The sequence below is a fragment of the Cydia fagiglandana genome, chromosome 21 (assembly GCF_963556715.1).
Source record: "Cydia fagiglandana chromosome 21, ilCydFagi1.1, whole genome shotgun sequence".
Lineage (NCBI taxonomy): Eukaryota > Metazoa > Arthropoda > Insecta > Lepidoptera > Tortricidae > Cydia > Cydia fagiglandana.
This window is the reverse complement of record NC_085952.1, coordinates 1,701,120-1,719,123: the sequence shown is the minus strand read 5'-3', so window position 1 is coordinate 1,719,123 and position 18,004 is coordinate 1,701,120. Positions and strand designations below refer to the sequence as shown.

The 18,004-nt window shown below is 37.2% G+C and overlaps 2 protein-coding genes across 2 annotated transcripts in view; one reads left to right on the top strand and one right to left on the bottom strand.

The window, feature by feature from the left end:
- Positions 1-6,208, bottom strand: part of LOC134675344 (nestin-like) — a 39,634-nt gene extending 33,426 nt beyond the window's left edge. The window contains exon 1 of the mRNA XM_063533552.1: positions 6,076-6,208. The gene's annotated coding sequence lies outside the window, so the exon portion shown is untranslated. The remainder of the gene's footprint in view (positions 1-6,075) is intronic.
- A 2,430-nt stretch (positions 6,209-8,638) lies between these two features.
- LOC134675117 (uncharacterized) lies at positions 8,639-17,457 on the top strand. Its single transcript, XM_063533276.1, has 7 exons — positions 8,639-9,942; positions 10,736-10,865; positions 12,685-12,898; positions 15,155-15,302; positions 15,900-16,170; positions 16,400-16,474; positions 17,358-17,457. Exons 1-7 carry the CDS (start codon positions 8,744-8,746, stop codon positions 17,418-17,420), a joined length of 2,100 nt encoding a protein of 699 aa, XP_063389346.1. The 5' UTR covers positions 8,639-8,743; the 3' UTR covers positions 17,421-17,457.
- The last annotated feature ends 547 nt before the right edge of the window (positions 17,458-18,004 follow it).

Below are 18,004 nucleotides of genomic sequence, written 5' to 3'. Positions count from 1 at the left end.
AAAGGTAAGGTAACTAATGTTTCCTTGGCTGATGAACCCTCTCAGAATGTAAATAATAATAGTAAATCAAATGATGGTTGCTTGCCTACCGACTCGTCCACAAATGTGAGCTTGTCTGCTAGACCTCGGAATGCAAGTGTATTGCTTCCGTCTATAATTGTGAAGTTGAAGAAAAAAGATGGTACCTTTACTCATGCTAGAGCACTTCTGGACTCTTGCTCGCAGATACATTTTGCTACTGAAAAATTGATTGAGGAAGTAGGTATTTCTACATATGATACTGATGAGGTAGTGACTGGTGTGTGTGAAAGAGACAATAATATTGCGCAAAAGGCTGATTTAGTTATTTACTCTACTGTGGGTGATTTTAAAGTGGATGTGTCATGCTGTGTGACAAGAAAGATTACTTGTGCCCTTCCGCAGCAAACATTTGACACGTCTCAGTTTGACTTTCCATCCTATGCCCAATTGGCTGATGAGAAATTCAATGAATCAAATGAGAATTCACTATTATTAGGTGCCGACGTCTTTTTCCAGGCGTTCCAGTATGTGTGCCGGCAGCTGACACCTGTGGGTCCATATTTGGTGAAGACGAGGTTCGGTCATATAGTAGGCGGGGCGCTGCCTTTCCCTGCTGGCAAGAAGTCTATAAGTAACTATTGTGTTACATCTAAAGGTAATCCCGTTAATTTTAATGTAGCTAGGGATGATTTGCAACCACCTTTCCCATATGTTAAACAAAGTGAGGTTTGTTTGCTGTCAAACGATTGTCAACCTTCTGAAGACATTGTTGATATTATGTCAAAATTTTGGGATTGTGAAAAAGTACCTGACATCATTAGGGAAACCGGTACAGAGGCTGAGCAGGCGGAACAGATTTTTCAGGAGTCTGTTAAATTAGAAAATGACAAGTTCACTGTAGCCTTGCCGGTGAAGGTTGAGTTGGACAAGTTAGACTTAGGTGATTCTTTTAGTAGCGCCTTGCAACGACTTTTCAATTTAGAAAAGCGGTTGTCACGCGATCCGGAGTTGGGTAAAAAGTATAAAAAATTCATACAGGATTACATTGACCAAGGTCATGCTAAATATTTTGACATGTCTAATTATGACTTAAGTGCAGGTAATGTCATGTTTCTGCCCCACCACCCTGTAATTAGTTCCAGTAAAACGACACCAGTTAGGGCTGTTTTTGAAGCTTGTGCTGTCACAAAAAATGGTATATGTTTAAATGACATTTTATTAAATGGTCCGGTGGTTCAAAAGGATCTTTTTGAAATTCTGATTTTGTTCAGAACTTTCAAGTATGTATTATTGTGTGATATAAAGGCTATGTATCGCCAAATTTTGATTGAGGATAAGTATCGTTGTTTGCAAAATATCTTGTGGCGCGATTCTCCTGACGAGTCAGTCAAATGTGTACAGTTGCAGACAGTTACATATGGTTTAAAGAATTCTGCGTTCTTAGCATGTAGGTGTTTGTTAGAATTAGCCCGAAGGTATGAAAGTCAATATCCCTTGGCTTCGTTTGTGTTGAAGCACACGTGTTATGTCGATGATATTCAGTGTGGTTCTAATGATTTGAATGAGCTTGCGCAGATGAAAAAGGAGTTGATAGGGCTAATGAAGTTGGCTAGTCTGTCTCTACACAAATGGTGTTCTAATAACCAAGAAATTTTAAGCGACATACCGGTTGAATTGCATCAACTCGATAGTAGGAGCTTTGATAAAAATAATGAGTATGTTAAAACTCTTGGATTGACATATGACGTCATTACTGATACTCTCGACATGAAGTGTCCTGTTAAAGAGGTTCAAGAAAAATACACGAAGCGTCAAATGCTTAGCTTCATAAGCAAATTTTTTGATCCTTTAGGATTGTGTGGCCCTGTGTTAGTGCAGGCAAAGATATTAATGCAACAGGTTTGGTTTGAATCTTTGAAATGGGATGAGGTTTTACCTCAAGGTCTTAACAAAAAATGGGTTGACTTTGCCAATAGCTTAATTCAAATGTCCAGCATCTCGATCGCTAGGAATATCAATGTTCAAGGAGCGCAATCGTTAGAATTAGTGGGATTTTCTGATGCTTCTAATGCTGCGCATGGATGTTGTTTGTACTTACGTGTCATTGATGCTGACAACAAGGTTTCGGTGAATCTTTTGTGCTCGAAGACGCGCATCAATCCTAAGGTTAAATCCTTGACCATCCCAAAATTGGAACTGAATGCTGCCCTGTTACTTGCTATTCTAGTTCAGAAGGTGTATAATGCTCTGTCCTTAAAATACTCAGTGAGTGTTCACCTTTATAGTGATTCCATGATTTTACTAGCTTGGTTAAAAACATTACCGGTAAAGCTTAACGTGTATGTAGGTAACAGAGTTGATAAGATTAACAAGCTATCCTCCGACTTTGAATGGCATTATGTAAATACTCATGATAACGCTGCAGATATATTATCTCGTGGTGTAGAGCCCCAATTATTTCAAATAGTGGGTACGGACTATGCCGGTCCTTTCTATGTAAAGCAGACTAGAATTAGGAAACCTGTGATCACAAAGGCTTATGTTGTGATTTTTGTATGCTTTGTTACTAAAGCCATTCACATTGAATTGGCATCTGATATGACAACTGATACTTTTTTAGGGTGTCTTAAAAAATTTATATCTCGTAGAAACAAACCTACTAAAATATATTGTGACAATGCAGCCTATTATAAAGGCGCGGAAAATGTTCTTAAGGAATTGTATGACCTTCAAAATTCCGCTAATCACCAATCGACTGTGGTTGACTTTTCTAGTTCTGAAAGAATATCCTTTCATTTCATTCCTTCCTATTCTCCAGTGTTTGGTGGTTTGTGGGAAGCTGGTATTAAAAGTGTTAAATATCACATGAAGCGTGTAATTGGTAACACGGTGTTTACCTATGAGCAAATGTACACGATTTTGGTTCAAATCGAAGCCATTTTGAATTCTAGGCCGTTGACCCCTATGTCTAGGGATCCTAGTGATATGACCTATTTAACTCCTGGACATTTTCTCACTGGTAGTTCACTGACTTCTTATCCAGAAACGGATATTGCAGATGTAAATATAGGTAGATTAAGTTTTTGGAAACAATGTGTTCAATTGCAGCAACATTTTTGGCGGCAATGGCATAAGCAGTACTTGGTTATGCTGCAGAGTAGGCCGAAGTGGAGAAATGAGTCTCCCAACTTAGAAATAGGCACTTTAGTTTTGTTGAGGGAAGATAATACCTCTCCGTTGTGTTGGCCAGTAGGTCGAATTGTTGATGTACAACCTGGTAAAGATGGTAAGGTTCGAGCCTTGCATGTAAAAACAGCAAAAGGTTTCATTGTTAAAACGAGTGTTACCAAGGTGTGTCCCTTACCAATTGATTACAGTTAGGTAAACTGTTTTATTCATTTGTTATAATTTAGCGATAATGCTGAAGTTAGTTAAGGTTTAATTTTTGTTGATGTTTAACATTGTAAATGTTGTTTTTTGGCTAGGCCCCCAACATGTTCATAACCGAACACAAGTTGAGTATATTTAGGTGTATAAAAACTCTTTAGGTTCCTTTTTACTCTATTATTATCTATGATAGAAACAACTGAATAGAAACAATAGAGAAGAGATTTAGTTGTCATGGTATGAAAATGTAAGTTTTTGTGGAGAAAAATATATTTTGTAGTTGCAGTGAGTTGTTTTATTGTGGAGACACGGTCAGGACCAGGGCCCCTTTAAATTGTCTCGCACAAATATGATAAGATAAGAGTAGTATTGGCATATTTTAGGTCAAGTAAAGAGTGAATTTTAGGGCCTGCAGTTACTGACTTGAATGCGAGCTTTTGGTAGTTGAGCAGAGCCGAACAGTGGCAGATTTCCGATATTACCTTTCGTGAGACATATTTTAAATTGTTTATATACGACAACGGTTTCACTCACTTGAATTTTTAGTTGCTAGTGGCGACATGTTTTGGGCCCGTCGGGGGCAGATTTGCCCTAAGGCCAAGTAGGCCCAGGCCTAGAGTGGCAGTCTATAGATGGGTGCTGAGAAAGGGGCGGCTAGTAGTTACTACAGGGCCTGGGGCTTAAGGCAGCCACTAATCCCAATAAGGCCTAGTTTCCCCTCTGGGTTGGAAGGTCAGATGGCAATCGCTTTCGTAAAAACTAGTGCCTTCAGCAAATCATGGGATTAGTTTTCAATAATGCAAGGAAGAAGATTATTGTTGTTGTATTATTATATTACAAAAACAACATAACTGCTTAGAGTGGTTGACACTTTTTAAGAACATTGTTAATCGTTTCAGGTGTCAACCAGTGTAGTCAGTTATGTTGTTTTTGTAATTGAATTGAATTGAAATAGCCTTTATTTCAGATAAGTATTTTGTAGTACATTTCATTTTGTTGTTAACATATATATATATCTAATCTAAATTTATATCTGTATGCCTTTTGTAGGCAAAGGCCTCCCCTAACTCTTTCCATTTATCCCTATCCTTTGCTATTGTAGTCCAGCAACCTCCTGCTGCGCTCTTAATCTCATCATCCCATCTTCTTGTTGGCCGGCCACGCTTCCTTTTTTTGTCTCCAGTAAACCAGTACATTATTGCTTTAGACCACTTTTCTCTCCCTCTAATTGTGTGACCTGCCCATTTCCATTTTAACTTCTTAATTGTTGTAGTAATATCTTTTGTTTTAGTACATTTCTTTATATCTATATTTCTAACTTTATCCGATAGTCGCTTTCCCATCATACTTCTCTCCATAGCGTTTTGACAAATTTCTAGCTTTTTGTAGTGGGATTTGTTTAGTGCCCATGTTTGGCAACCATAAGTTAGAACAGGAAGTATACAGGTATCGAACAATTTCCTTTTTATGGTCATACTCATTTCCTTATTTTTCATAACTTCTTTTAGGTTCCAATATTGCTTCCACCCGTTTCCAATACGTCTGTCTAGTTCTTTCGTAGTCAAGTCGTGTGGGGATATAATTTGACCTAGGTATAAGTATTCGTTTACATATTCGATCTTGTTGTTGTTGACGTAAATGGGTTCCTGTTCTCCATTGGTCATGGCTTTGGTCTTCAGAGTGTTCATACACAACCCTACTTTTTGGCTTTCTGTATCTAGGTCGCATATCATTTCGTTCAGTCTGTCTTTGGATGGTGAGATTATTATCAGATCATCCGCAAATCTTAAATGCGAGAGGTTTTCGCCATTGATTGATAATCCGCATTCATCCCAATTTAGTTTGTTTTTGTAAACATCCCTTCAATTTTTGTTCTACTTTATAATCAAGTTGTGTATACTTTGTCATACTAAAAGAATACAGTCAAACAACTAAAATCCAGTTGGCTTTGAAATTGTTTATCAACTTTTTATAAAACTATCTAAATAAAACATGCTACATACAGTACTGTAGGTAAATTACAGGTACCTATTTGGCATCAATACCCATATTCCTTATCTTGATGCTTTGTTTTATAAAAAAAAACAATTACTATTAAGACAAAGCTACATTCATATTAGCAAAAAGAGTGCCCGAACATAATCCTATCACAGGATTTAAATACAAATGTGTCTACCAACGTCGCTCGCGAATCTTAAGGCCACGAAATCGTAAAAAAAAAACACCTACTCCAAAATTAATGACTTCCTAGTTCTATTGCTACAGATTATAGTAACCATGCCGTTTGCATCGCTATAATAGAGTATATAAGCTGAAATAAGTGCTCCACAAGCAGAAAACTACAAGGTCGGCTTTAGTATCGAGTTTCAAATACATTTTAGCACTGCCGACTCCCGTAACACGAGTGAATGTTTGGTTTTCAATTCATAGATAATAATATAATATGTACCTAACCTAAATAATCTCGTATAACAATGAAATAGTATTTATTGACATGAAATTGACGAGAATATTATGTTAAATACGTTTAACTAGCCGCTTGAAACAATAACGGTCAACTACAAGGAATTAATTGGATAAAAACATAATTGAAGGAATGGCGGGCGGCGGCAATGGCGTACGATAGTTTTTTTGTTGTAAATTAGTAAAAAACAATAAAATACTCACGTTTTTTACTGTAAATAATCCACTAACACAATTGTTATAACACTGAAATTGTTATCACCAAAATAGGCGCGTAATTATCAAACAAAACTAATAATTCTTGAGAAAGCGTCTTCTAACCGCATCGTTCAACGAAACAGTAAATGTTGCCATAAGATGCTCTTTGGCCATAAGTATTTCTACGACAGAATATGACAACTTCGTGCCAAAAGTGATATTTTGTTTCTTAGTCAATTATGTACTTAAAAATTGATTAAGAGCTTTTAATTTATAAAATGGCGTTTTCCGTAAATCTTTAATTCTATTTAAATTAAATTTTAACGTATAGAAGTTATATAAAGTTATAAAATGTACACTGGCAACACTAATAATTGCCAGAGTAACAGTATTTACACGAAATATGGGAATAATTTATTTTATATTACCCTGATTCCAAAAATTTAACTGAAAAGAACTTAAGAGCATTTAATAACCGGAGTCACCTTTAAGAGCTTACCCCTCTGCTGAAAACCTTGCACAATTGTGCAAAGTTTTGTATGGACTGACGTTTATCTGACATCTGCTATTTTTTGTACGTTTATTACGTACAAATCATATACAGATAGCTGAGATAGCCATTAGGGTGGAGCGAAATTGTTTTTTTTGGATTTTGGTTTTCTAATAGTGACAAAAAGTTGCCTTTAGGGTTTAAGATAAGAAGTTATTATGAGCACTTTACTATCAAAAGGGAGTAAGTGCCTCCGCAAGGTCAATGAACTTTTGTATGAAAAATGTTTGTCCTGTATATAGCACCAACTTTGATTAAGGATTATTTGGATTTAAAATGACAAATTTAGCTTTTTTACTTTTTTATTATATTTTTTTAATTAAAGTTATTATTTTAGGTGAATAAAAAGTTCAATCAGGCATTCACTTCTATAGTAATTATTGATTAAACCAGTTGTCAAATATGGGCCGTATAAACTGCAATGACGTTTATTTGAAATATAGTCAAATTTACCCAGTAGAGGTCAAAATGTATGTTTTATGTCTTCATTATATTGGCGATGAAAGTGAATCCATGCTATTGCAAAATATAAATACTAATTTGACGAAATTTCCTGCGAATTCCAGTTTTCTATCTGATGATTAAGTGGAGGAGGGATACATATCGCTTTGGCCTTAAATATTGATTACAATATTATAAATACACAATTATATTTTTTAAAATATTATATTTCTGAATTATTTATCAAAGTTGATTATTTATGTTTCAGAAGACACTTAGTTTGTCGTTGTATATACTTTTATTGTAATTATTCACGTTTAATATCATGTCGTCCTGAAGTGGCTTCAAATATATTGCAGAACTTTTGATGAAGTAAAAATAAAAGAAAAAACTCTTTGAACACCTAAATGTATTCCAATCTACATATTTATCTAAATTAAGAACCTTTTAAAAACAAAGGAAAACAATATTTAACACATACATATGAGAGTAAAAGTTGCTTGCACTCAGGTAGTGTTGGTAGTTTCTTCTTAGGTACTTGAAACCATTTATTATGGTTTATTTAACTGAAAAATGGATACAATCGAAGAGGGAAAACATATTTTTATGATATACAATAATATGACATACACATCGTGTTTTATTTTTTTATTTCGATTATTTTCACTTCAGCGATGTTGATGCTGCCCGTAATGGATTTTCAAGGCCCATTTCATCAAGCAATATTTTTTTTTTATAATTGATTATTATATTTTTATTAAATATTTGTTTACTTAGGTGCTTTGAATAACTGTATAATTAAATATTTAGGCAGGAAATAACGCTTTTTATCATTTTTGATGGTTACACACGTGTCACGTTTTTCCACTACTTTAAATATTTTGAAGGTGATGCGGAGGCACAAGATGACGTCATAAAAAAATATAAAAAATCACACAATATACTCTCACCATAAGACAACTTTTCCGCACTATTAGAATTGAATCTACGAAAAAAATTTGTTTTCCATACAAGCGCGCTCCACCCTAATAGCCATACATTTGACGTGCTCCTCCTCTCAAAAATCGACGAACTGTTTTGTACAGAAAATGACAGCCAAGGCGTCTCCAGGATTTAGTAACTGAAGACGCCTTGGCTGTCTTTTCTAACGAAAAGAAATGATACGAAATTGAAAGAATGGACGAATCAAGTAGGCGGCATGACTTTGACTCAGATCTGATCGAGACTTACAATTCACATTATAAATCCAAGCTATTTTTATCAGAGCTGGTTTTGTTATAGTAGGTAATAATCTTGTTACCTAAAAGTAGGATACATACAGGAATATAAAGTTGGTCAAGCAGATCTTGTCAGTAGAAAAAGGCGGCAAATTTGAAATATGTAGGCGCGAAGGGATATCGTCTCATAGAAAATTAGAATTTCGCGCCTTTTTCTACTGACAAGATTTGCTTGACCATCTATAACTTGTATTAAACCTTCTTTCTACCTTAGCATTGTTTTTTTTTTAATTTTGTAAGTCGGGGAAAATACAAAATAAAGTGGCAACATTGACCTACTGTCAAAATAAACGTGTTTGGCAGGTCGATTGTCAAAACTGTCAAACTTACAGCCATGTGGTATTGTAATTTATGAATATTTCAAAGTTTTAGCCAAAAGTATTCTATTAAATGGTGCACAGCGACGATGGATTACGTTGTAGGCAATGTAGCTGCCTTAATAGCCGGTAATGTTACACCAAACCGCCCTAAACTCTCCAAAAGAGCTTTAACTCCGATAAAGCATATGCCTTCACCGAACGTAACACCTAAAAGCGAATTAGTTGACGATAGATCCATATTCCTGTCGCCTTCGGTACAGAAAAAGAAGGCTATAGTCAAGAAGAGTCCTAAGAGAATATTCCAGAATCCAGATTTGGATGTAACCAACGAAAACGAAGGTAATACTAGTACTAGCAGCCCTAAGGCAGATAAAGTGAAGAAACACTTAAAAGGTGAGTTAGAAGCTACTGTTAGCCCTAAAAATAGTTCTAAAGCAGCTAAGACACCTGAGGCTAAGCAACAGGAATCACCATCGCCTAAGAAAAAGGCTGTAAACGGCGATATGAATAATTTGGCTGAAGATAATGTTAGTCCTAAGGAATCGACGCCTAAAAAGAACAAAAAGAAACGTAATTCTATTGCAGAGAATAGTCAAATTGTCACTGAAAGTATAGAAACAAATCAGTCTGAAGGAACACCTAAGAAAAAGAAAAAGAAAAGAAATTCCATTTCAGAGATCAGTCAAAATGTTGGGTCACCGAAAAAGAATAAAAACCAAAATAACAAAAATATAAATGAAGATACAGAAAGTGTTAAAACTCCAAAAAAGAAAAAGAATAAGACAAAAGCACAAAACACAGAACCCGAAGAAAGTGAAGTTGCTGTAAATGATGTAAATAGTGAACCCAATGAAACTGAAGCAGCCACTCCCAAAAAGAAGAATAAAAAACGCAAGAAACAAATAACTGATGAAAATTCAGAAGAGAAAAACAGTAAACCTAAAAAAAATAAAAAGATAAAAGTGAATCCAAATGCCATAACAGACAAAGATTCAGATTCCGAGCATGAATCAGATAACGAAATTGAATCAGAAACCGAGGAAAATAATAAAGAAGTGCTGGAAAAGTCAGCAGAACCGGAAGAACCAAGTTCTGACGAAGAAGATACTCCTTCACCAAAGAAAAAAGAGAAAGTAGAAAGTCAAGAGACAGAGAAAGTAAGAGAGATAAATACGGAGGAAGAAGTCAAGAGGACATTGTTTGTAGGCAATGTGCCGTTTAGCAAGAAGTGTAAAAAGGAGATTAAGAAGATTTTCAGTAAATACGGACAGATTGAAAGTGTTAGGTAAGATATTTTAAATATGGGTCTGTTGTTCGGTAAGATATTTTAAATAATATGCGTCTGTCGTTAGGTAAGATATTTTAAATAATATGTGTAAAGGAAAAGTAGTTCATAAAATTAAAAAACTAACATAACATTTGGACAGTCATGCCCGTGATTGTTGAGCCATTTACGGCTAAATTGGACATTCCATAGCGTAATTGGTTCTTCAATACCAATTTAGCTAGGACTCTAAATGGCTCCACAATCACTAACAATTTTTTTTTATTCGATTTTTTTTTCTGTGCTTCTATAATTTTTTATTTCAAAATTTTTTACTATGCTATATTTGGTAAATACTTATCCCCTTATCCCCTAAGGGGATAAGTATTTAGCAAATATAGCTAGCTAGCTATAGCTAAAGTTGACAAGCCGATAATAATCGTTTGTCCCTTTCCGACGTATTGGTATGATGGATGGAAGGGACAAACAATTATTATCGGCTTGTCAACTTTAGTCGACGTTTATGAATAAGGGGGTTAATAATTACATTTTATTTTATAAAATCATATTTGATCTAATATGTAAAACCACTTTTTTATGTAGATATAATGGTGAAAATAATATATCTGTTCACCTAAAAATTAGATGCTGTCAGGGCCCCAAGTTAGATGAGAATTTTTAACTATTCTAAGTACATATAGGTTTTTGCTTCGGGCTTCGGGCTTGATTTCCGCAACTCGACGTCATATTATTGCGCCTATTTTGCGTGATTCTAAGTACATGCAATATTAATAATTTCAACTAACTATTTCAGGATCCGCACAGTCCCAGTGAAAGATCCCAGTGTGACTCCGAAACTAGCTGTGATCAAGCAGGAGCTCCATCCGGAGAGGAGCACCGTCAATGTCTATGTCAAGTTCTCCGACCCACAGTGCGTTGAACAAGTAAGTTTAGATTGAGGTTTGCTTTTAACTAAATTAAGGGTTCTGTACCCAAACCCTGTCTGTCTGTCTGTCAATAGACTGTATCTCGCTGTCTGTCCGTCCGTCCGTCCGTCTGTCACCAGGCTGTATCTCACGAACCGTGATAGCTAGACAGTTGAAATTTTCACAGATGATGTATTTCTGTTGCCGCTATAACAACAAATACTAAAAACAGAATAAAATAAAGATTTAATTGGGGCTCCCATACAACAAACGTGATTTTTGACCAAAGTTAAGCAACGTCGGGAGTGGTCAGTACTTGGATGGGTCACCGTTTTTTTTTTTTGCATTATGGTACGGAACCCTTCGTGCGCGAGTCCGACTCGCACTTGTGCGGTTTTTATTTATACTTGTCTTCATCATGAGGCAACTGGGCTGATCTCAATTTTTAGGGTTCCGTACCCAAAGGGTAAAACGGGACCCTATTACTTACGGGACTTCGCTGTCCGTCCGTCCGTCCATCCGTCCGTCCGTCTGTCACCAGGCTGTATCTCACGAACCGTGATAGCTAGACAGTTGAAATTTTCACAGATGATGTATTTCTGTTGCCGCTATAACAACAAATACTAAAAACAGAATAAAATAAAGATTTAAATGGGGCTCCCATACAACAAACGTGATTTTTGACCAAAGTTAAGCAACGTCGGGAGGGGTCAGTACTTGGATGGGTGACCGTTTTTTTTGCTTTTTTTTTGTTTTTGTTTTTTTGCATTATGGTACGGAACCCTTCGTGCGCGAGTCCGACTCGCACTTGCCCGGTTTTTTTATACCTACCCAGTACGGATATGATATGATGCTCGTTCATGTCTACGTGGCAGCGTGATAAAACAGTGTCCGTCACTTTCTATCCCGTGGTGTTAAAAACTGACAGATATAGCCATCCATAATCCAAATACCATGTTAATACCATGGAATGTGCATGGAATGCAATAAATAAATGAAATGAAATAATGCGCCGGCAGATGTACTTAGTTACACAATAAAAGTTCGAAATAGATAGTAGCATATGTACTGATTATTTGCTCTTTTTAGGATTCCATACCTCAAAGGAAAAAAACCGGGCAAGTGCGAGTCGGACTCGCGCACGAAGGGTTCCGTACCATAATGCAAAAAAAGGAAAAAAAGAAACGGTCACCCATCCAAGTACTGACCCCGCCCAACGTTGATTAACTTCGGTCAAAAATCACGTTTGTTGTATGGGAGCCCCACTTAAATCTTTATTTTATTCTGTTTTTAGTATTTGTTGTTATAGCGGCAACAGAAATACATCATCTATGAAAATTTCAACAGTCTAGCTATCACGGTTCCTGAGATATAGCCTGGTGACAGACGGACGGACGGACGGACAGCAGTCTTAGTAATAGGGTCCCGTTTTACCCTTTGGGTACGGAACCCTAAAAACCGTACCCTTATAGGATCACTCGTGCGTCTGTCTGTCTGTTCGTCTGTTACCAATTAAGTTGAAATTTGGTACACATATGTAAATTTGTGACCCAAAAATACACATGTTTTTTTTTATAATTTTAAAATAGATAGGTTCGAAGTTATTTAACAAAATTTCCAAAAAATGACCATTCCCCCGCTTTATCTCCGAAACTACAGGGTCTAAAATTTTGAAAAAAATACACAATATAGTTCTTTACCTATAGATGACAGGAAAACCTATTAGAAATGTGCAGTCAAGCGTGAGTCGGACTTACGTACGGAACTCTAGAAACGCGAGTCCGACTCGCACTTGGGCGGTTTTTTAATCAATAATATTATTTAAACATATTTTCAGGCGTTAGCAGAAAACAACACAGTCCTAAATAACAACCACCTCCGCGTGACCCGGAGCGGCAGCACCGGAGCCGAGCATGACCCGAGACACTCCGTGTTCGTGGGGAATATACCCTTCGCTTTGGAAGACGAAGGATTACGGGAGAAATTTGAGAAGTGTGGGGAGATAGAGTCAGTTAGGATAGTACGGGACAAGAAGACTAATGCAGGAAAAGGTGAGTTTCTGTCGTAGAATGTGGCGAATGAAATAGCAAGTTAACAGTATAGGGACAAACATGACCTGAGACACTGTGTTCGTGGGGAATATACCCTTCGCTTTGGAAGACGAGGGGTTAAGGGAGAAGTTTGAGAAGTGTGGGGAGATAGATTCGGTTAGGATAGTGAGGGATAAGGAGACTAATGCAGGAAAAGGTGAGTTTCTGTCGCAGAACGTGACAAGTTAACTGTATATAGGGACAAATATGACCCGAGACACTCCGTGTTCGTGGGGAATATACCCTTCGCTTTGGAAGACGAAGGATTAAGGGAGAAATTTGAAAAGTGTGGGGAGATAGAGTCCGTGGGGATAGTGAGAAGACTAATGCAGGAAAAAGTGAGTTTGTGTCACAGAACGTGACAAATGAAACGGAGAGTTAACAGTATAGGGACAAACACGACCCGACACACTCCGTGTTCGTGGGGAATATACCCTTCGCTTTGGAAGACGAGGGATTAAGGGAGAAGTTTGAGAAGTGCGGGGAGATAGAGTCGGTTGGGATAGTGAGGGATAAGAAGACTAATGCTGGAAAAGGTGAGTTTGTGTCACAGAACGTGGCGAATGAAACAGTGAGTTAACATTATAGGGACAAATATGACCCGAGACACTCCGTGTTCGTGGGGAATATACCCTTCGCTTTGGAAGACGAAGGATTACGGGAGAAATTTGAGAAGTGTGGGGAGATAGAGTCAGTTAGGATAGTACGGGACAAGGAGACTAATGCAGGAAAAGGTGAGTTTCTGTCGTAGAATGTGGCAAATGAAATAGCAAGTTAACAGTATAGGGACAAATATGACCCGAGACACTCCGTGTTCGTGGGGAATATACCCTTCGCTTTGGAAGACGAGGGGTTAAGGGAGAAGTTTGAGAAGTGTGGGGAGATAGATTCGGTTAGGATAGTGAGGGATAAGGAGACTAATGCAGGAAAAGGTGAGTTTCTGTCGCAGAACGTGACAAGTTAACTGTATATAGGGACAAATATGACCCGAGACACTCCGTGTTCGTGGGGAATATACCCTTCGCTTTGGAAGACGAAGGATTAAGGGAGAAATTTGAAAAGTGTGGGGAGATAGAGTCCGTGGGGATAGTGAGAAGACTAATGCAGGAAAAAGTGAGTTTGTGTCACAGAACGTGACAAATGAAACGGAGAGTTAACAGTATAGGGACAAACACGACCCGACACACTCCGTGTTCGTGGGGAATATACCCTTCGCTTTGGAAGACGAGGGATTAAGGGAGAAGTTTGAGAAGTGCGGGGAGATAGAGTCGGTTAGGATAGTGAGGGATAAGAAGACTAATGCTGGAAAAGGTGAGTTTGTGTCACAGAACGTGGCGAATGAAACAGTGAGTTAACATTATAGGGACAAATATGACCCGAGACACTCCGTGTTCGTGGGGAATATACCCTTCGCTTTGGAAGACGAAGGATTACGGGAGAAATTTGAGAAGTGTGGGGAGATAGAGTCAGTTAGGATAGTACGGGACAAGAAGACTAATGCAGGAAAAGGTGAGTTTCTGTCGTAGAATGTGGCAAATGAAATAGCAAGTTAACAGTATAGGGACAAATATGACCCGAGACACTCCGTGTTCGTGGGGAATATACCCTTCGCTTTGGAAGACGAGGGGTTAAGGGAGAAATTTGAGAAGTGCGGGGAAATAGAGTCGGTTAGGATAGTGAGGGACAAGAAGACTAATGCAGGAAAAGGTGAATTTCTGTCGCAGAATGTGACAAATGAAACGGGGAGTTAACAGTATAGGGACAAAAATGACCCGAGACACTCCGTGTTCGTGGGGAATATACCCTTCGCTTTGGAAGACAAGGGAGTAAGGGAGAAGTTTGAGAAGTGGGGAGAGATAGAGTCAGTTAGGATAGTGAGGGATAAGAAGACTAATGCAGGAAAAGGTGAGTTTTTGTCACAGAATGTGGCGAATTAAACAGTGAGTTAACATTATAGGGACAAAAATGACCCGAGACACTCTGTGGGAATCATATCCTTCGCTTTGGAGGACAAGGGGCTGAGAGAGAAGTTTGAGAAGTGTGGGAAGAGTCCTTAACGTAAACGTAAACCTACGTAAACCTTCAAGAAAGGAGCGTACCCCCATCTTAAAGGCCGGCAGCGCACATCTAACTCCTCTGGTGTTGCAGGTATGAGCGATGGTAATTGATTACCGTTAGGCTATTCATCTGCTATAAAAATAAATATTTTGTCTCCAGGTTTCGGCTACGTCAACTTCACATCGCGAGACGGTGTGGAACTAGCACTCGCATTGACTGATGAAGACCTTACAATCAAAAACAGAATCATGCGAGTCAAGAGATGCACGCAAGTCACGCAGCGGCAGGCGCAGAAGGGGAATAACAGGCAAGTTTCAACCTTAATATTAGGGGATAAGGTAGAATTAGCGCTCTCTTTTACAGACGAAGATTTAACCATCTAAAAGTACAAGTTTCAACCTTACCACGAACGAATAAGGTCTAATTATCACTACAACTTATAAAACAAAGTCCCCCTTTCGCATCTGTCTGTATGTTGGCGATAAACTCAAAAAACCGAACAAATGCGAGTCGGACTCGCCCACCGAGAGTTCCGTACTTTTTAGTATTTGTTGTTATAGCGGCAACAGAAATACATCATGTGTGAAAATTTCAACTATATAGCTATCACGGTTCACGGTTCATGAGATATAGCTAGGTTACAGTCCCGTTAGAGTCCCGTTTTTACCCTTTGGAACCCTAAAAAGTAAAAACTACTGAAAGGATTTCCATACGGTTTTCACCTATCAATAGAGTGATTCTCGAGGAAGGTGTATTATTTGATCATGTAATGTTTTCATCTACCCTCAACTGGCTTAAGGAGCCGTTTGAGGGTAGATTTTGTTTACTTTTATTTAAATACCTAAACATACAGAGTATATATGGAAAGCCTGGTGGCAATAATATTAAATTTCTTTTTTTACAGGCCAGGCTTCCAAGGAAAGAAAATCAGTCAAGGCGACAGGCAAAGAAACCAAACTGCAGGCAAATTCAACCAAGGACGGAACCCCGGGAAATTCCAGGGAAACAGGGATGGGAATTTTCAAGGGAATAGAGGGAATTTCCAAAACAGAGGTGGGAATTTCAAGAAGGGAGGAAATTTCCAAGGAAGGGCTGGAAATAGTTTTGGAAGACAGAATGATGGTGATAAGCCGGATGGGGCTCAGAGAAGGTTGCTTAATAAGAGAAAGAGTCAGGTAATATGTTTTTTTTTTATGAAATGAAATGTGTTTATTTTGCTTTATTCTTTCTTTCATTCCTGGACAATAATAGATTGATATCAAATAAAATATGGTTGTCTGTAAAATTGGTTTACGGACGATAATTTTGCGTGATAACGTCATAAGAAAGACGTTATCACGTCAAAACTTGCCATGACTTCTTTGCCAATATCATGGTACAAATATAAAAAAAAACTATTTTCAGGAGGGTGGTGACGACCAGCCGCGGGAGAAGAAAGCCAGGAAGGAGTTTGTAGGCATGACAGCTGAGAAAAAGAAGGTAAGACACCTTATTAGGGTTCCGTATCTCAAAACGTAAAACAGAACCCTTATAGGATCACTTTGTTGTCCGTTCGTCTGTCTGTCAAGGTCCTTTATCTCAGGAACGCGGGTAGGTATCGAATAGAAATGAAAACCTTCTATACTCAGGTCTACTCGTACAGTCCCTTAAAGCTGTGAAAAAATCACACTTCCAAGTTAACGTTTTAAAATTCGCCACTCGTTGCGAATTTCCTATTTTTCGCACTTGTATCGTAAATAACTTTTCACTATCAACGTGAGTGTTCGTGCTATTTCGTTAAGAATTGCGACGTACGCGTCAAAGTAACCTTCATGGTTTCAATTAAAGTTAATATTGTACTGACGGTGTTGGATATCAATAACATTTTGGGATATAAGTATAACAAGTTGGCAATATAAAAGGTTAACAATACTTTAGTAAATACCATACACCATAAAAATACCATAAGGTTGCTATAATACTCTTATATTTTTATTTTCATCTTTTTTGTGTTTTGTTTTTGCACGCACAAATAGCTATGTTTTACTATGTAGAAACTACTTAATAAACATGATGTTCAAATATTTTCAGTAAGGAAACTAAAAGAAAGAGTTAGTTGAGTAAGAGTTGAGTTTAGGAAGAGTTAGGAGTTTTAAGAAAAGTTCTAGTGTTATATATAACTATAGATGGTCAAGCAAATCTTGTCAGTAAAAAAAGGCGCGAAATTCAAATTTTCTATGAGACGATATCCCTTCGCGCCTACATTTTTCAAATTTGCCGCCTTTTTCTACTGACAAGATCTGCTTGACCAAGTATATAAAAGACTGTTTGTTTCTTAAATAAATAAATAAAATAAATAATTCATTTGTTATATTGTCCACAGAAACGCAAGTTTGACAAGGGCCAGAAGAAGAAGAAGGCACTAAGCGAGATTTTAACGAAGTAATTTTAAATTGTGACAATTCCATGTTATGTTGTGTCAATAAAATTGTTCCCTTTTTATTTTGCGTTTTATTGGGTTATATACAGGGTGTTTGGTACATCATTTGCCAAATTAAAATGGCAGATAGGTTGAGTCATTTGCTATCTTCTCAGGCCTAGAAATTTTTAATTTAGCGCACATTTTTTTTTCACTTCTATGCTAGTTTTTCGTAAATTTCAAATTTTTACTTGCGTAGTAGAAAAAAAAAACCATGGCCAATATTGTTTTTCTAGACCTCAGAAAATAGAAAATGACTCAAACTATCTGCCGTTTTAATTTGGCAAACGACGTACCAAACACCCTGTATTTTAATTTGATAGGTTAAGAGATATGTAGGTTTAAAATGAATATATGAAAGTTTTGAAATAATTTATTTCTTTTATTTTCTCATCTCTTATGATTTATGAACTAGTTCAAATAGAAACAATTTTTTCTTCTTCAATAAAAATTATGTAAAATTATAACAATTGTAAAAGTCAATAGTTTAAAAATATGTATGTACAAAAGTGGACTTCGTCGTCTGATGATTAGGTGCGATGAATTGAAAT

Excerpts from the sequence above, each read along its gene's own strand:
- LOC134675117 (XM_063533276.1), top strand. The coding sequence starts at position 8,744 with ATGGATTACGTTGTAGGCAATGTAGCTGCCTTAATAGCCGGTAATGTT. Across the intron at positions 15,303-15,899 it reads GCGCAGAAGGGGAATAACAG|GCCAGGCTTCCAAGGAAAGA; the intron begins GCAAGTTTCAAC and ends CTTTTTTTACAG. Across the intron at positions 16,475-17,357 it reads TGACAGCTGAGAAAAAGAAG|AAACGCAAGTTTGACAAGGG; the intron begins GTAAGACACCTT and ends TATTGTCCACAG.